General features: G+C 50.5%; 1 protein-coding gene across 2 annotated transcripts in view; it reads left to right on the top strand.

The window, feature by feature from the left end:
* DUSP22 (dual specificity phosphatase 22) overlaps positions 1-18,950 on the top strand; it is a 45,045-nt gene that overhangs the window by 12,241 nt on the left and 13,854 nt on the right. For both annotated transcript variants that reach the window (XM_043908692.1, XM_043908691.1), the window contains exon 3: positions 2,629-2,711. In XM_043908692.1, the coding sequence (XP_043764627.1) occupies positions 2,629-2,711 (83 nt within the window). The remainder of the gene's footprint in view (positions 1-2,628; positions 2,712-18,950) is intronic.

The following is an 18,950-nucleotide window of genomic DNA, read 5'->3' as shown; positions in this document are numbered from 1 at the left end:
AAGGGTGAATTATCTCAGTAACACTTTTTTTCCACTTTATTTTTTTAATTGAAGGATAATTGCTTTACGGAATTTTGTTGTTTTTGGTCATACATCAACAAGAGTCAGTCTTGGTACCCCCTCCCTCCTGAACCTCCCCTCCGTCTCCCCCGCCCCATCCCACCCCTCTAGGTTGTCACAGAGCCCCCTCTTCAGGTTTCCTGAGTCACACAACAGATTCCCATTGGCTGTCTGTTTTACATAAGGTGACGTAAGTTTCCACCTTACTCTCTCCATACATCTCTCCCTCTCCACCACCCGCCCCCCGGTGTCTTTAGGTCTGTTCTCTATGTCTGTTTATCCACTGCTGTTCTATCTCAGTAATGCTGTTTTTAAAAAAAAGGAAAAACATATATTTAAACAATTTATTTAATTTAAACAGTATATTTAAACAATTATTATGGACATGAGTTGGAGCAAACTCAGGGAGATGGTGATGGACAGAGAAGCCTGGTGTGCTGTAGTTCATCGGGTCACAAAGAGTCGGACCTGACTTAGCAACTGAACAACAACAGCAAAACAATTACTGATTTTCCAACTGCATTCCTGGGTGGAGTCAGAATCTGGAAGATCCTGGCCCACAGTGTCTCCTCCAACTGTGCAGACCCTCCCCACACCCCTCCCAGCCCAGTGGCTCTGAACGCCTCTCCTGCTGGCTCCTCACCTCCCTCGTCTGGGAGCCTAATGCTCCAGCTTGACCGTTTCACTACTTGTCTAAAATATACAGCCTGGTGGGGATTGGAAAATCACATTTGAGTTAAAACGTGGGGGATGCCTGTCTGTGGACCCTAATAAGTCCAGTTCCTGCCAAGTTTAAAGCTCACCTAGATCACAACTTGGGGTAGTTGGGGGCTGGGTGACTGGATGAGTCCCCATGTAATGGATTGAGAGGCTGTTTGAGGTGGTTGGAGCAATTAAGAGAGTCAAAATAAAGCCAACGTTTTTATATTACTTTTAAAGATTATTTTCCTGACTTTAAAAGTGGTATATGCTTATTGCAGAATGTTTTAGAACGGTGCTTCTTTGTTTCTACTTTTATTCACTAAAGCTTATTTGGAATGTGGCCCTGCCATAGACCTTGAACTAAGTTGGAGCCCAGGAATCTGCCTTTTAAAAAAAATCCGGGTAGTTCTTAGGCATGTTGAACTTTTACAGCCATCTGTATTGAATACACACACACACACACACACACGCACACACACACATAAACGATAAAGAAAAAACTTAACACATAATTCTGTCTCTTCACGATGATCACTGTCTACGCTGATTCCTTATAGCAGTTGTCCCCACTGTGTTTGTTGTCTTTATGTGTTTTTACAAGTTGAGTTCATATCGTATTTATAGTTTGGTGCCTGCTCCCCCTTTCCCCTGTTTAATGCTGTATCCCAAGCATTTTCTCATGGTGTTAATATTCTCCAGAAACAGAATGATCAGACATTCGGTTTTCAATCATCTTACCCTGTATCACTTTAGAAAACTTGTCGCAGGGGAATGGACCTCCTTGTTTTCTGCTGCACCCTGTTCTGTAGATTAGCAGAAGTTCCAGCTTGAGGGGATTCGGGTAACTTTCTTCTCTGGGTGGGTTCATAGGAAGGGACTATAATTTGGTATCTCCTTAGTTTCATATGCAGATAATTTAATAGCCACGTGACTTATGAACTACTTTGTTTGGACTTTCCAGAAAGTATCCATTTTTAGTTTAGCATAAGTGGATGCAGTTGTTGTAAACCACATCATACCTGCATCTGGTCCCATTCCCTGCTGTTTTGACATCAGGGTCGATTAGTCTCTGGCAGGTTCCTGTATCTTAGACAGAAGATTGTTTTGTATTTAATTTTAACTTAGATTACTAATCATTAAGAGGTAATTAAAAATATTTGAACTATCGTTCTTTTTCCACGTTTCATGTGAAAATCTAACCTGAGGGTCTGCAACTTAACAAGCATCAGCTACAACGTGACTTAGTGGTTCATTTCCTTTAAACAGCAATAATCATCATTATAATATTTATCAAACTACATACTTTTCAAGTTTTATATGACCACTTTGTATCAAAAGACGCGTCAGTCAGAAATAAACTAAGTTATCTGCAGAATACCTAAAAGCAATAACTCTAGATTCCCTTTGTTGTTCAGTTGCTAAGTTGTATCCAGCTTTTGCAACCCCATGGACTACAGCATGCCAGACTTCCCTGTCCTTCACTATCACCAGGAATTTGCTCAAACTTATGTCCATTGAGACAGTGATGCCATCCAGCCATCTCTGTTGTCCCCTTCCCCTCCTGCCCTCAGTCTTTCCCAGGATCAGGGTCTTTTCCATTGAGTTGGCTCTTCGTGTTAGGTGGCCAAAGTATTGGAGCTTCAGCTTCAGCATCAGTCCTTCCAATGAACATTCAGGGTTGGTTTCCTTTAGGATTGATTGAGTTGCTCTCCTTGCAGTCCAAGGGACTCTCAAGAGTCTTCTCAAGCACCACAATTCAGTTACGAATTTTTAAGAAAGAAATATGCAAGTAATTTTGTGCTTTTTCCTTAAGGAGTAATTCACTTGCAAAAAATACTAAAATGTGCCCCTTTTCTTCTGTGACAGATGCCAGAGATGCAGAGCAATTGAGCAAGAACAAGGTGACGCACATTCTGTCTGTGCACGACAGCGCCAGGCCGATGCTGGAGGTGAGGGGGCTGACCTGTGCGCCCGGCTGTGCTGTGCTCCGGGGGGGGCGGGGGGCGGGGAGCGCGTGTGCTGCAGCAGCTCCTATCCCGTCCTGGCCGCGCGGAGCCTGTGCTTGGCCATGCCTGTACCTGGCCCTCTGGCCGGGCTGGGCCGGCAGGGGGGCCCTTGTTCTCCCCATCCTCTTGTGTCACTACCTTGACTTTCTTGGCTGAATGCCAAAGAACAAACACTTCTGTTTCCCTTTAGATTTTAAGGACATTTAAAACCCATTTTTATTCCTTTCAAAATTACCTCCTGTTTTAGAATCCCAAAGAATTCAGGCTGCTCCTTTCCTGACTTTTTTCCATTTGAGCTCAATTATCTATCATTTGCATTTCAGGAGACAAGGCCTCTGAGGATAAATTGTCCCTAGAGATTTTCTAGTGCTTCTCTCTGCAGACGATCAGTGAAGAAGCTGTTGTTGTGTTTCAGGTTTTAAAGTAAATAGGATGTGTCTGCCTGTACACTGATTCCAAAAACATCTTCAATTTTACCCTAATGGATGGTTTGAGCTGTTGGCTGGGAGCACAGTCTCTCTCTGTTTATTAGCCTTGACAGAGCCCAAGCTACCTCTTTTCAGAAAATAGTGTGAATATGGTTGTGAAATGTGTGTGTGTGTTTCTATTTCAGGGTGGGGTATTGGAAAGGGAGGTGTGCCTCATTCTGAAAGAGTCCTCATTCAAGCAGTTTTTCACTTAAATTCATATTACACAAGAGTAGGTAATATATTCTCATTTCAAAGTTATCAGTTTTACTTGGCCATCAGAGCTGCTGGATTTCAGTCAGTGTCCACAAAGATGAGAACTTAGAATAATAAGCAGTTCAACTGACATCACCATACGAGGAACACAGGAGGTGAACAGACTTGAACTCCTTTCTCCAGATCTGAGCTCACAATTCCCTCTGTTTTATCTCATGGTTTTTGTTAAGGTGCTATCATTTGTGCTCCAGTATGGTTTTATTGGAAACAACAACAAAGCATCATTTTTTTGGAGGCTGACATCTCCTTTGAAAATAGTTACTCCATTTTCCATGTATCAACAATAGTTTGTTAAAACACATGGCCAAGCTATGGCCTAGGTGACAAGTTAAATGTAAGCTGGTCATGATTGACTTCCTCTTCAATCACAAGATGAGACTTGAGGTTTCCTTCATTTTAATAAACTGCATCGATGTCCTGCCCACCCTCACCCTCCAGGCTGCCTCACGGCATTGTACCCCGCTGCCCACAGCACACCATCACGTAGGAAGGCAGCCGGGAGTCTGTGCCACCGCCACTTCTGCCCAGAGAGCTGGCCTTCAAGCCTAGGAGGAAAGAGCCCCGCCCTCGCCTCTCCCACCTCCCCACTTTACGTGCAGGAGCAAGGGCTGGGGGGCTGGCGAGTGGAGCGACTGCAGCCTGGTGTAAACAGAACGCTGCTGATGTAAGTCTCAGTGCTCTGGGCAAACTGTGTTCCCTCACCAGCTGTGACTGCGCATCCCCGTTACTCCCTGTGAGGAACAAGGGGCCCTGTGCCTTTTCCCCACGAGTCTGCCTCTTTCATCTGGAGATGTCCTGTTTCAGGCTCTGGGTGCTGTTATTACCTCACTCGATAAGTACTTTCCTGTGATTTCACGTTTATTTCAAGTCAGACCTCTGTTTTATAGTATAACATAGTTTATTGCTGTCCTTATTCATTTTTAACTTCACAAGTGATTCATTAGCATGTTCTTATTTTAAACATTAAAGCAATAGATTCTCTGATTGCACAAGTGGGGAAAACAGAGGCATTAAAGTGATGTGAGTGGGCATGCTTGCCTTCAGGGAAGGGACAGAGTCCGCCGGGGTCCTGGGAGTTCCAGACTTTCGCTGAGCCCTCTGCCTGATGCATAAATGTAGTCATCTCTCTTAAATTTCAAACTCGGTTCCAGAAGCCATAATCTCACCAGGCTGAGATGAGTCTGGGAAGTTATCTCCGTGTTGTGCTGGTCCTGACGCTGGGGAGGGGACCAGGGGAGCAGGACCTGGATGGGGTGAGAGGGAAGAGCATGTGCAGCACTGAGATCCAGCCTGGCGAGGGTAAGGGGGCATACAGCACAGGAGACGACAGAGCCGCCACCTCCTTCCCTTTCTGGGGTCTTCAAAGCCACGAGGGTTTATGGAATGCACCCCAGCTTTCTCTGGGCAGACCCGGGGTGGGGCAGGCTAGACGTGGGGAGGCAGTTACTGTCTAAAATTGAGAGGTTTTGGTCCTGTCACATCCTAGTGGAAGTTCTAGGGATCTGGAGACTCTGCCTGGGGGAGTGCCAACTCATGCCTCCTGGCAGTGCCCTGCCTGCCTGGGACCACCTGCTCATCACCAGCGCCCGGGAGCCCAGCCCACACGATGGTAGCGTCCTGGCTGCTGTGGTGTAACCAGACCCGGGGCCTCGCACGTCACCTCTAGCGAGTGGCAGAGCTGGGGAGGGACCATTGCCTCGTGGCTTTATTTCAAATAGGAATTAAGCCCAAACCGTAATTACAGCATTGAAGGAGGAACATCCCTTCCTCTGATTCCACATTGAGGGCCGGGCAGGGGAGCTGCTTCTGCTGAAAACGTTTCCTTTTTTGTGAGCTGGGTCTTCAGCGCCTACTGGTTGCTCCAGATTTGAGGGGGTGGTGAAAACTGCTGTCACAAAGACAGTGCTGTTTCAGAAAATCAGAAAGCCCATGTTGTTTGTAGGTGCTGAGGAAGTAATATTGAGCAATGAAAGGTTTCTCCCTTCCCCTGAGAAAAGAACCAGAGGTCTGTCTTTCTAATGTAAGAATTTCAGAGTTTGTTTCATTTTTCATGTTGGTATTTAACCAGAGCACCTGCAGGAAACAACTATTTTTCACTATTAACAAAAATACTTTTAAAGTATTTTCATTCCTTCACTGGGCTAATGACACAAAAGAATTTAATTTTAAAGTGATTTCTATTTTCAGATTAAATAGAAAAAAATAGTTTGCATACATATATTCACAACAGGGCATTGTGTGCACGCCAGATAGGTATTTTGAGCTTGAGTTCAGCTTGGATATTCTTCCCATTTTGAGTTGTGACTTATATTTTGAACCGTTTATGCATTTGTTTCTGTTTTCAAGAATAGGATGTTTTCATAGGCCAGCATTTATACCTGGCGATTCTGTTTTATATTTCCTTTAACATGAAAGACATTTTTTTGAGGTGTCCAGGCTCAGAATTTAACGCAGTTGGTTCTGTTTGCAGCTGACCACTTCTGCTGGCTTTGATCCTTCCTGTGTCTGTGTGTCTGCACACACAGGTGTGTGTCTCCCAGAGACACCCAGTCTGTGTGGACAGTGGTCCTGAGTGCTGAGGGGCTCCTGGGATGGCCTGGTCCCCTGCCACATGTCCGTCTGGTGGCCCACTCTGTCTCTCACCCTCAGAAGCTTTGCTGCCTTCCCAAATGTAAATAAGCCCCATCCAAGGTGTGCAGTGGCATTTGAAGTTTAAGAGACTTGCTTCTGTGTCCACGTCTCTCTCTCTCCCTCCTCTTGCCCCCTGCCCCAAATCCTCCCGTCCCTGAGAGCTGGGCCCAGCTCTTGGTCTGAGAAGGACACGCCAGTGCCCACCAGCCTCAGGCCTGCTGCCCTTTCCCTGTAATATCTGTGGGCATCAAATGACTAAGATCTGCCCTCCTGAGCTGGTCCGAGGCCGCTGCGGGCAGTGGGCTTCTTGGTCTCCCCAGCATGCAGCCCGGCTCTGGCTCTGCCTGTGCTTCTGACGGTCTCTGTACCGCATGCTTTTCAGCTTCACCGCGAGGTGAGAAGCCACGTCTCTGGGGGTCTGTGACTGACTTCAGGGTGTGGAAGAAGAGTGGTCTTACTGACCATAGCGCTCTGTGAGGTCAGAGGTCAGGTGGTGCAGGGCCACCTCCCCGGGCACCCCCACTGTCAGGAACCCTGTGTGCAGATGCCCAGCACACACAGTTGGTGTGGCCTGCAGGCCAGAAGAGCCTGTTGCTAAGTTCCCGCCACTGAGTGACGCTCCTGCAACTCTGACTGGTCTCAGTGGTCTTTCGGCTGCCTTTGGTCTGCATTAGAAGCCTGCTCCTACAGGGACAGGACAGTCTAAGATACGAACAGGGAGTGATTAATTAAAAGAAGACTTCCCACAGCCACGGCAGGTGAGGTGGGGACAGAGTTCGCTGGGACCTCGCCTCAGGCCTGCTTGGAGGCAGACCATGGGAAGCTGAGAGGAATTCGCAGGCTCCAGGCCCGCGTTCTGATTCACAAGGAGACCTGTGCCCCCTTGTCTTCCTCAGAGGTTTCCTAGGCAGATCCAGCTCTGCCCTCCTCCCAAGCTGGTGACCTTGTCAGCTTGGGTCTTAGGACCCTGAGCCCCCTCCTGTCCACGGTCTTCAAGTCACGGGAATTGTTGCCACGAGGAAGAGCCTGCTGGACACCACACACCTCGTCCCGGCACAGGGGTAGGGGGTAGGAGGCTCCCTGCAGGTCTGCTTGTAATCAGGAAACTGGAGCCGACCCGCACACCCAGCAGAAAGGCCCTGGTCAGTGGTGATGCCTCTGTAGAAAAGAAATACTCTGCAGCCACTGAAAAAGAAGAGGAGGGCTTACACGTACGCACAGGAAACAGTTAACTGCTAAGCAAAAGAAGCAAGTTGTAGAATAATATCCACACTATGATCCCATTTATGTAAATTATACATTAATAATGTACTCCTGTATGTACAAATATGGGGCTTCCCAGGTGGCGCTAGGGGTTAAGAACCCGGCTACCAGTGCAGGAGACTTGGGTTTAATCCCTGGGTCGGGAGGATCCCCTAGAGAAAGGCATGGCAACCCTCTTCAGTATTCTTACCTGGAGAATCCCATGGACAGAGGAGCCTGGCGGGTTACAGTCCCTAGGGTCGCAAAGAGTTGGACACGACTGAAGTGACTTAGCATGCACACATGTACATATATGTGTGTAAAGGCACAGATAAGAGTTTGCGAGGACCATGTCATACTCCTAGGATTGGCAAAGGGGAGTCAGTTAAGAGGGTGGGAACACAGAGTGTCACTTTTTTCTTACTTATTTTCCTCAGTGGGAGGATCTTCACAGTATCTTTTTGGATGGAGGGATCATGAAAGGAAGATAAGCAGGTGGCCACCTCTTGGAGTCTAGAGCAGTGACAGGCAGGCTGCACTTAGGTGTGTAGGCATGGCTGGGCCGGGCTCTGTGTGTGGTGACAGGGCTCCCCATGGATTCACGTGTAAATGTGTGACCTCAGACACGCCCCGTGCTCGTCACCCGTGGCCGGTGCCCACAGAGTGCCTCTCTCAGCCGTCCTGATCTTCGGCGGGGGGACAGCCCGTGACACACCGTCCGACTGTGTAGATTTTATTTGCAGCATCAGTTGTGTTTTTCCTCTGATTGTTTCAGTTGAGTAAATTTATACCCTTTTAGAGCTCGCAGATCCACAGTGATACAGGTTGAAGACTGGGCAAGAAATCCTGATTGCAGTGGCTGGCGTGGGTGAGTTCCTGTCACTGCACTGGCGTTACCAACCGCCGCACTCTCATCACTGCTGATGAGGCTCAGGGCCTTGGGCAGCTACTCAGTGTCGGACCTGGGCAATTCTCGGCTTGACAGTTGTCGCCATCTCTCCACTAAAGTCTTTGAGTATCGGTGGCACGTCCTGTACCAAAGGTTTGCAGCTTTCATGTGTTGAGGTAAATTTGTTTGAAGCCAACCCCAGACTTAAATAGAAATGACTCAAATAGAAATGATTATGGTAGGTATCGAAAACTGTCTAGTAATCTCTCTTTCTTAAATCCAGCTGTGTCTGAGTTCCGTGTGTGGGGGCAGTCAAGTGCAAAGAAGGCACCCCCCCCCCCCACGCCTGTCCCTGGCTGCTGGCCTTCTGTGTCAAGTGGAGGTCTAGAGCTGGAATTCCAGCTCGAATGGGCCAGAGGGGCAGAAATTGTCGAGGGTTCATTGGTTCTAGAGAGGAAAGCGGCCTTCTCATCTCTGGGTGAGAGAGCTGTGCTCACTGCCTGGCTCCCTGGAGCCCCGGCCCTTCAGCTGTGGGTGGTCTCTTGACTTCACACACTCACCGATCAGCCTCTCCACTCAACTAAAGACTTTCACCTAGCACTCTCCTTCCTAGACTTTCCTCTCAAGTCCCAAGTTCATGAGTGTTTCTTGCTGAGCCCCCTGTGTGCTCAGGTCCTCAGATTTGTGCCAAGTGCTTCTCCTTGTGTTGGAGTGGGGGGGTGCTCCTAGGTTGGACCCCTCCCAGTCCCCAGTGGGGCATATGACAGAGATAGGACCTGCCAGGACTCGCAAACCAAGGTCTCAGGAGAGGTGAGGACCATGTCCTCTCCCCGCTGCTCTAGCTGGAACAGCAGCCTGGACGCACTGTGATAGGACACCAGCGTGCTAGCTGGTCTGTTCGTGAAGAGCCTGGCTCCGTGGGCTGGAGGTTGGGAAGACTTTATGAAGAGGAGTGATGAGGCAGCCTGGCAGGATGGGTATGTCCGGTTCGGGGAGAGGTGTGTCTCAAGTGGGACCAGCCCTTCCTGGATGGTCAGGAAGGGGGAAATGAGCCCTGGGGCCAGAGGACACGTGTGGATGGTGGCTGGGTACCTAGTGGCTAGGGTGGTCAGCACGCTGGGACGAGGGTGGTGCTGTCTTCAGTTCTCTTTTTGGCTAAATTGGGCGTTATTCCTTCAGATTCAGCAAATGCTGGTTGAGTGCATCCCTTATAGCAGGAATTGGGTATAAAATACAGTGAGAAGTAAGGTGCGGCCCAGCACCAAGAGATAGGCATGGAAACCCTAAAACCACGCAGACTCATGCTTTCGCCGCAGAGCTGAGGGGCTGGGGCCACCTCCCTGCCGGGTCCTGCAGGCCTCGCCACGGGGCCAGCACCATGGGGCGACCCTGGAGGATGAGGGGCGCAGCGCATGCGGGGCCCCAGGTGTGCAGGCACAGGCGGGCTCCAGAACTCCGGAGGGCTCAGAGGGCTCCCTGAACAGGTCTGCAGGGAACCAGGCTGGAGGGGCCACAGGGACGGTCAGGGGAAGTTGCGTCTGTCAAGCTGAGGAGTCTGGGCTTCATCTTGTGTGAAGCAGTCAGCAAAGGTTCACGAACAGAGTCAGGTGACACACTCACGTTTCCTTCCCAGGAGGTGGGAGACGGTAGAGCTGAAGGACTCAGCAATAAGACGGAGGGCATGCGGCAGTTGCACTCATGCCTGAGGTTGATGGAGCACACGCTCTTGTCTGAGAAAGGCCACAGCCTGAGGGGACTCACTTTTGTAGGGCCTCGCTGTCAGCATGTTTCTGGGTCCAGGTCAGGACAACGCCCCAGACCAGTGGGAGCTCCGCGTGTTGTGGAGGCCGGCGGCAGGCCCATGGGTGTTGGGAGTGTCGCAGGCTCCTTGGGAGAAGGGCCTTCAACTCTATAGTCAGAAGTTTGAATGAGCAGTTAAAGGTGGTTAGTTGGTTAAGACCCAAAGCAGAGTTAAACGGCTCTATGGGGGCCGTTGTTGTTTTTAGCCACAGGAAAAATACTGATTTAAATGTAGCCTGGTTTACTGAAGACTGGTTTAAGCAAATTTGCTATGTGCAGGTGCTCCTATCATTCATTCTTAGGTAGGCACTGCCCGTGGGCCCTGCGCCTGCCAGGCCTGGAAGAGAAGCAGGCCCTCCTGGCCCGAAGCTTGGGGGAAGCAGTGGCCCCAGACAGTAGCCTGGCCTCGCTGTGGCTGAGGTCCTGCCGTCCCCTCTCCTGGGATGGTTCGGAGCCTGTGTGTGCCCCGAGGCAGAGGCTGGTGTCGGGCCCGGGTCTGGATTGAGAAACTGTTTCTCTCCTTTCAGTTGTCACCACAAGGAGCACAGATGTCGTTTCAACATTGGTAACCAGGCAGGGCATCTCCACCAGCTCTGCCCTCTCGTCCAGGGGAAGACCAGTGACTGCGTGGTGAGGGGGCGGCAAGCCGTGGCCGCTGCATCCCTGGGTGTTGGGGTGGATGTGGTGCGTCTGGTCTGAGTGGGAGCCTCCTTCCCTGGAGGGCCAGCTGTGGACCTTGTCCCAACTACAGGGACCACGGCTGGAGCCTGAGAAAGGAGAGGCCGTCCTGTGTTGCTCCCCTAGCTGGAGGGATGCTCCCCTCACCTGTGTGGTTACCTGGGATCCAGGGCAGCAGAGTGGAGCCCGGACCTCAGCTTCAGCCTTCTGGTCTGGGGAATTGTCCTTAACCCAAGACATTTAGAGGTCATTCCAGACTGTGCTGGCCCTCAGAGTAGTTGGGGCCTGGCGATGGTGGGCCTGGTCCAACCTGAATTTACCTGTTCAACCAGACCAGCCACCCAGCCTTCAGGTGGAAGGCACACCCAGATCCACAGATGGACCCAAATTGACTAAAGTCAGGCTGCGTTCATACAGACACTCTGACTCACGCTCCCGACATGTGCTCCTGAACTGACCCCTCCCCACGCTCCTGCTGCAGCCCCTGTACTCGCTGGGGCTTCGTGACCAGTGCTTTCCGCCAGGCATCTTTAGGTCCTGCCCACCCCAGGGACCGCTGGCCTCCCCACACGGTTCTCCCCTCTGTGCCCACTGTGAGAGGATGCAGCTGTCAACATAAAAATAGCCATCAGATTGCTTTCAGTGGCAGCTGGTGGGGAGGGAGGGAGGCCTTGGTGAAGACTGCCCCACGCTGATCAGCCTTAGAGCCGAGTGAGGAAGAAGCCCCTGGTCCTGTTGGGGGCTGGGCACCCACACTGCAGTACGACCCATGCGCCAGGGAGTTCAGTGGTCTCTGACCCCCACACGTACCTCCCTCAGAGCGAGAGGATGCACTTCCTGATGCCCAGGGGAGGCGGGAGTCACAGGCTCACGTTTGGTGTCCTGATCTGACCCCACACCCGCAGGACTGGCCAGCTGCCAGGCTAGGGACAGTGCCTTGCTCAGGGTTCGTGTTTGCTAACCCTTTTGAGGGTCTAATCCCACTTGGAGGACACGACATCATGCCCGAGGGACCTGGAATGCTGCTTAGGAAAAGCTGCTCAAGTTCTGAGGCTTGGTAATGCGCCGGAGGACGAGTGGCAGCCTGCAGGAATGTCTCGTCCCATCGCGAGGGGTGGAGTCTAGACTCGAGTGCTCGGTTACCTGTGAAAGGAGCACAGGCAACAAACGCTCTGCTCCTCCCTGAGGCAGGAGCCAGCACCTTCCTTCCTGCAAAAGGTGAGGATGGTGGGCCTCGTATAGTCCAGGTGGCTGGCGCACGATCCTCCAGGCAGCGGGAACCTCTCTGCAGCCTGGTCTGTGCTGGCAGCAACACATGCCTTGTTCTTCAGCACCTCCAGCCATTCAGTGTGTCACACATTGAATCTCATCTCCTTGTTTAAGAGTCCTGTGTTGGAAGGAAATTCCTTGGCGCCTCTCTCTAGGGAGCAAGGAGTGGGGCTGAGCACAAGCAGTGGTTTAGAGTCAGGCGATCCTGCCTTGTCCCCATGTCTCCCGCATGAGAGACGAGCTCCCGATCGTCACGTGACTTTGGGAAGCGTGTGCATCTGAGCGGGGCTCGGCGCACGTCGAGCCTGTGCATCCTGTCTGTGCATCCTGTCAAGGGCCAGGTGGTGAATGCGTCAGGGTGCTCTCTGCCTCCCCTCTCAGCCGTGTCATGACAGGAGCCCCAGGCGACACGTAGATGGCAGGTGAGGCAGTGTCACGATGCACACGGACCTGTGTGTCACCTCCAGTCCTCGTGGCTAGGTGGCAGGGTTCGCAGCCAGGCACACCTCAGTGAGAGAGCCTGCGTGTTCCTGGAGCCCGCGTCAGGCCTGAAGCTTGGGGCTACTGCGTCCCCAGTGCAAAGCACACCTGAAAAGTCCTGAGCACCCGGCCTGCCTCCACTGCCGGGATGGTTTTCCATGGTTAGTGGGTCTGGCCCCCACATCCCGCGGAGCCATTCAAAGCACACAGGACACACACACGGAGTCTGTCGGGCTGCCCGGCCAGGGCTGTGCATCCTGTCGGCTACAGGGGCGCTGGCTCCCTGGACACGGGCTCTCTCAGGGCACGCGGGAGTTTAAGATTCTAAAAATGGATCCCCTTCCTTCTTTTAGTGACCCCTATTGATGATGGCTAGGGAGAGAGGAGCTAGGCTGCAGCAAGAACTGAGTGAGGGCCCAGCTCTGATGGGGACGGTCTGATGGGGAGCCTAACCCTCGCAGGCCAACACTGTCCTGTCCTGGCGGCAGTTAGGGCCGTCTCCAGAGTCTGCCTGGGGCAGGGAGATGAGGCGGGGCAGGCTTTCTGAGGAAGCATCCACGCCCCCAGACTCCTGAGGGAGAGAAGGACCCACGGGACCTGGGGAGCACAGGACCCTGAGACCCGGGCAGCCAGGCGGTGGGCTAGGCGAGCTGTTGGTGGATTGGGGGCGGGGGGGGGGGTTGGGGGGGGGGATGGCGTTGTGATAGAACACAGGGCTTGGGAGGGTCTTCTTCACTTTGCTGACGGGCTGTTTGACCAGCCGAGATGCAGAGTTAGATGAAGCTCCACTTTTGCGTCTTTTACAGGCGGACTGTCCACTGCCCATCACTCCCAGAGAGTGCTTCATCCACGGTGACTTTCAGCGTGGTCGTGTAGCATTCGCGCCCGTTAGTGACCCTGTAGAATTGCTCCGTTTGGGGAGATTTTGCCTAAACTGCTCCATTTTCATGAGTCATGTCAGGCACACCACCAGCAAGAAGAACTCGGAAGAGGGTTGGGTGGTGTGGCTGGCGTGGCCTCCCCATCGCCCACCCATGAGGCCCAAGGAGCTTGGACACACTGACTGTGCCCACTTTAGCAAAAGGAGTTTGAGCAAAAATAAGCACTTGGGCTCTCCATCTGTGGATGTGACCAGTCAAATGCATGTCGTCTTTTGACTAACCTGAAAGAAGCCAACAGGTGCTGGAGGGCTCTCATTTGCATTTTTTTCTCACAAAATCAAACTGAAGGCTAAATCTTGTCTCTCCACTCTGACCTTCCCACCCCTCCCCACCCACCGGGCACCACAGAGTTCTTGGAAGATGTTATTTGTGGTAGAGTTTCCTAAATTTAGCCGGTGCAGAAGAATCAGTGGCCAACGGGGACGTTAAGAAAATGCATCGTCAGTTTAGAGCCTGGACTTAAGACGTGTTATGTGCAGCTAAGGGAGGACTGTCTTCTGCATGGTTTTCTACAGTGGTTTCTTTGAGACTTTTGCTGGGGTATCAGCAACTAAACAGAGAGGTGGTGGGACCCCCACCCTCTGGACCTTCCCTGTTCAGTGTTTTATGCTGATATCCAGATACAGTCTCTCTGTGGATATACTTTGTACTTTTTCCCCTTAAAACGCTTAAACTGAGGAGAAATACTAATCAACTTGCCGGGACTTGGGACTGGCTTTCACGTGTATGAATGATCTGGGCATCCACGTGGGCTTTCTCCACAGTGAGACTCTGCCAAGGTGGGGGGCCAGTGAGCAGTAACAGACCGCGAGGCCGTCAAACCTGGCCCGTTTGTCTGTAAGCAATTTCAGGTCAGCAGTTGGGTCCGTGACCTTTAAGAGTGTGCCAGACTGATTTTTTCAGGGTTTGCCTACCTTTAGGTTTATATAAAAGCTCAGAAGCTGTCAAATTCATAGAGAAAGTAGAAGGTTCTGAGGGGCTGAGGCGGAGTGGGAGTTAGTGTTTAGTGGGGAAAGTTTCTTTTTGGGAAGATGAAAATGTTCTAGAGACAGATGGCGGGAATGTGAATGTGAACACTTGTAATGCCAGTGAGCTGTGTACTGGAAATGGTTAATCCTGTGTTGTGTATACCACATGACAACTGGAGAGCAAGAGTGTCTCAAGGAGGCAGACTTTTTAAAATTAGCGGGCTTGTTTCTGATCAGGTGTGAGACAGTTCAAACTGAATTCTTTTCAATTTTGTTTCTTTTCTGGAGTCAGCGTTTTGGGAGTGTGGTGAAACTAGCTCTCCTTGGGGTCTCAGCTTATTTTCTTAGACTCTGCAGTGCAGCCCCCAAACGAGCGGTCAAAGGAAACCTGGTCTTTTCAGGGGACCCCCGTGCACACCCGTTCTGCTGCTGACACTGAATGGGAGAAATGAGAAAATGAGGCTTCTAATAATGTCGTTTTGCCTGTATTTACTGATATCCGCCCCATAGGAGCCTCCCACTGACATTTCCTCGTACCTTATAGGTAGGCACAAAGGAGTCGTGTTCTCTAAGGGGTCTCTGTTAGCCTTCCTGGGAGAGAGAAGACAGCTCTGCAGGGCTGGACTTTCCTTTGAAAAGTAAAATGTCAGCAAGGTTCTTCGGAAGACTCTTACTTATGATGTTTCAGAAAGAAAAAAGCAGTGAGTTTTAGAAATTGTACTTGAAACAAGCGAGAGTTTGATCCCTTTACGAGTCCTGAAATCAGACCCTTGGCCCTGCTTTTCAAGTACTTGCCTATGTATCATTTTAAGTGTCATCTTTAGTTTCAGGCCCCAAGAAAGGTGAAAACCCTACTCTTGGTGGTTACTATGCTTGTTGAAACAGAAAACTGAAAAGTATTAGAACCTTTGAGAATATAGAGTTAGAAAGCTCTAACATTTTGTTCAAGAAGAGCCTCTGGAATGCTTTCTGAACTTTCTTCTCAGTCAAGTGCTAACTCCTGCTTCTTTTAAACCCTAACACAGAAGCCTAATCTAAAAAGCTGTCCTTGGTGATCCCGCCTCACTCTTCCTTCTTCCCTGTATTTCCCTACATTTGTGTCACACTAACTGATGTCACTTGGTATTTAGAATATTCAGCACATGTTTTTTGCCTTTTCCTCCCTCTGGTTCCCATTTCGTCAGTATTGATGCCATTCTTAGGACATGTGAGGACATTCAAGGTGTCATGGAGCCCAAAGAAATCTGTGTTCTGTCTTTGCACTTCAGGGCCAGCTTTCTACACTGTAGAGAGTCTGTAACTTGACATTTATCAGTTCCATAAAAGCTTAATGTTAATTGCCTTTCCACCAATCACTTTTTGGAAATACTGAATTTTTATTTATTTAGTAAGAATTTTATTTCAAAAAAGATAATTGATTTTAGGGTTTTTAAAATAATAGGGGTAATATGAGGGAGGAAATGCCGCCTAACGAATGCTATAGTAATGTAAACATTGGTGCTATTTGTATTACTTACGAATTTTTCAGATTGCTATAGAATTTTGCCCTACAATAAGATATCTTCTTTTTTGCTAAACTTTCCATAGCTTAGCTAAACACACCACGGCCCTTATTCCTGTCTCTGTGAACTCCAGCACTACAGAATGGGCCTTTGTTTAGGTCCAAGCAGATGAAGAATCTATTCCACATCATCCTGAAACATTTGCAGAGCCTGTCCTCTAATATTGGATAGTCTCAAGTGTGTCCAGCTTTCTTGTTAGCGCTGAGGCCCTTCACGCTACCAGCAACCTGGCTGCTTTCTGAATTAGTAATTAACTGAACTGTACGCGTGTGCAAGCCTTCTTTCAGGCACCTCATGTTCTGCAGTCTGGCCTCTAAGGAGATGCTTTGTGCTTTGTTAATGACTAAGCCAGGATAAGTAGACGTCCTGGGTGGTGAGCAACTGAGCTTTTTTGGCAATTTTGACTCCTTTCTTCATTGCATTTGCATAGTTTGTTCCCTTCGTATTGTAGGTCACGGTGAGCCGCTGGGGCAGGCAGGCTGGAGGCTGACACCTGGAGCATGTGTGTGTGTGGTGTGCCCCCTGCATGGTGTGGCTCTAGTTATCGTGGTCACCAGAATAAGGCCTGAATTTCACAATAGCTTTCTTCCCTTCTACTATGCTTATAATATGGTCTTCATGTTAACTGGTCTTCACTGTGTTCTCATCATTCACCAGACATTAGTAAGGACCTGCTGTGTGCCAGGCATCGTTCCAGGGAAGGCTATTATTGTTGTTATTGTCTTGGAGAGAACAAAATCTCATATTTCATATTTTCTGTGCCTTTCTTTGAAGCAGAGGGTCTCCAGATTGATGGCCAGGGGCTACTTGTTCCTCCTCAGATGCGTCACAGACAGAATGCCGTAGTGGCCACACGCCCGTCCCAGCTGGCCCAGCTGGGACAGGAGCAGTCTCCTCAGCCTCTGTAGGCCCAGAGGGGGTGCCCCTGGCCATCTTGCCTTGTTTTCTCCTGCCGTGTGGGGCTGGCCCCTTTCCCTCTGTGCCTCAGGTACCACCACGGGAAAGGAGACCACGACAGAGAACCCCAAAGAAGCAGAGTGCATCTGGCACACTATGCCGGCTTCGAGCGTGGACGCCGGTGTTGAGCGTGGACGCCGGCCGTGGGCCGAGAGCTGTTCACCTACCTTCTTCTCTTCCTCCACTCCATTTCTCTCTCTCCACCAGACATGTGGGCTTGGCTGGCCCTGGATTCTGCTGGAATCGAGGGGCTGTTGGTTGGAATGTGTAGAGGGAGTTGTTGCCCCAGGGAGGTACCCTCCGCGTGTGGCTGGGTGGCCAGCCGCTCAGAGCAGCAGTGCCAGGAGCACGGCAAGTGGAGGCTCTGGAGGACTGGTCGGCAGGGAGCAGGGGACGCATGTGGGAGGGGAGCATCTCACAGGCTTCTGGGCCCAGTCCACAGCCAACCCTAACTCGGGAGCAAAAGTCAAAGAGTGAGTGAGTCATTTCAATGGAGAATTATGAGCTGATCAGCAAGTGTATCTACACCACGGCTTGTGCAGCCTCGGTGAGGGAAGGCGTGAAATGACTCTTCCAATAGTATCGTTTCCTTTTCCCTTTTCCTTCTCTTTAAATCGGGACTCTCAGACCTCTGTGGTCAAGAGTTGCGTTAGAACTTCAGGCAGCTGCCTCGCTTTTTGCAATCGAACAGAGGAGCCCAGGGAGAAGGGACAAGGAGAGGGGACAGAGAGAGGCAGGAGACAGTGGACAACGAGGAGAAGCTTGAGCGGGCATGGCGGGGGCAGGGGTGGGCAACCTGTGGCTCACGTTCTTTCCTGCAGCTGACCTTGCGTTTCTCCTTCGCCTATGAGGCGTTTGGCCCCATGTGATGTGCTGCTCTGTGGATGAGTAGCTATAAAACTCATCTTCTTTAAAATCCAGAGGGATCTTAGTTGGAAGATGTAATGATTGACTCAAAACTAAAAATATGTATGTGAGAGAGAGAGAGATAAGCAGGAAAAATGTTGTTTCTGGCCTCTCTAATGGTGGGAGACAGGCAGGGGAATTGTGTCCCTTAACCCTGGTGACTCATTTGAAAAGACCCTGATGCTGGGAAAGATTGAAGATGGGAGGAGAAGGGGACATCAGAAGATGAGATGGTTGGGTGGCATCACTGACTCAATGGACGTGAATTTGAGTAAATTCCAGGAGTTGGTAATGGACAGGGAGGCCTGGCATGCTGCTGTCCATGGGGTTGCAAAGAGTCAGACACGACTGAGCGACTGAACTGAACCCTGGTCTTAGTTACAGACAACAGTTTCCACTCTGAGCCATGTCAGCAGAAGGGGGCCTTTTAAGGAGTCCAGGCTTGTGGCCTCCTCAGAAGAGCTGGACAGACAGGCTGTCTTCTGAAGCTCCAGGGACAACATGCAGACCACAGTACACAACTGCCGTTGTGACCCGCCGCCACGTCCGCCCCGCGCTCCCCGCCCAGGCCACCCCCTGCACCTGCTGAACAGGTGCTCTTCGCCTGTTTGACTCTTCCCATGTCCTGTTTCCGAATCAGCCTTGAGCAGGTGTGTCAGATGATGAAACCAGGTCCCAGGTCTGCACCCCAACAGCAGAGGTTGAGAAACAGTCTATGTAACTTCCATGTTGGAGTGTGGGATCTATAGCACAAAGGACCACGTGCTCCTTACAAGACAACACTAGCAAATACAACACAAAAGTTCCTAATCATGTGAGCTGACACTACAATTTTAGTGTCCCAACTGCAAAAAAAATGCAAATAACGTAGAAATAATGCCTTTATGACTTTAAGTGCTGAGGGACTTGTGGTTGTCTGTACCCTGGTTCCACATATTTCTCCTCCATTTACACTCAGGTTGGTTATTTTTCTGGTCTGTTCCCCCCATTGGTTTTCTGTGACATGGTGGCTATCTTCTGTTTGATTGGGCTATCACGAAAGAAAGGTTTAAACGTGGTTTATTCATTAATAAGTCTTCATGGAGCAATATTGCTTTGCTAAGTTTGCTGAGATTT

The sequence above is a fragment of the Cervus elaphus genome, chromosome 7 (genome assembly GCF_910594005.1).
Source record: "Cervus elaphus chromosome 7, mCerEla1.1, whole genome shotgun sequence".
Classification (NCBI taxonomy): domain Eukaryota; kingdom Metazoa; phylum Chordata; class Mammalia; order Artiodactyla; family Cervidae; genus Cervus; species Cervus elaphus.
This window is presented reverse-complemented; position numbering and strand designations above follow the sequence as displayed.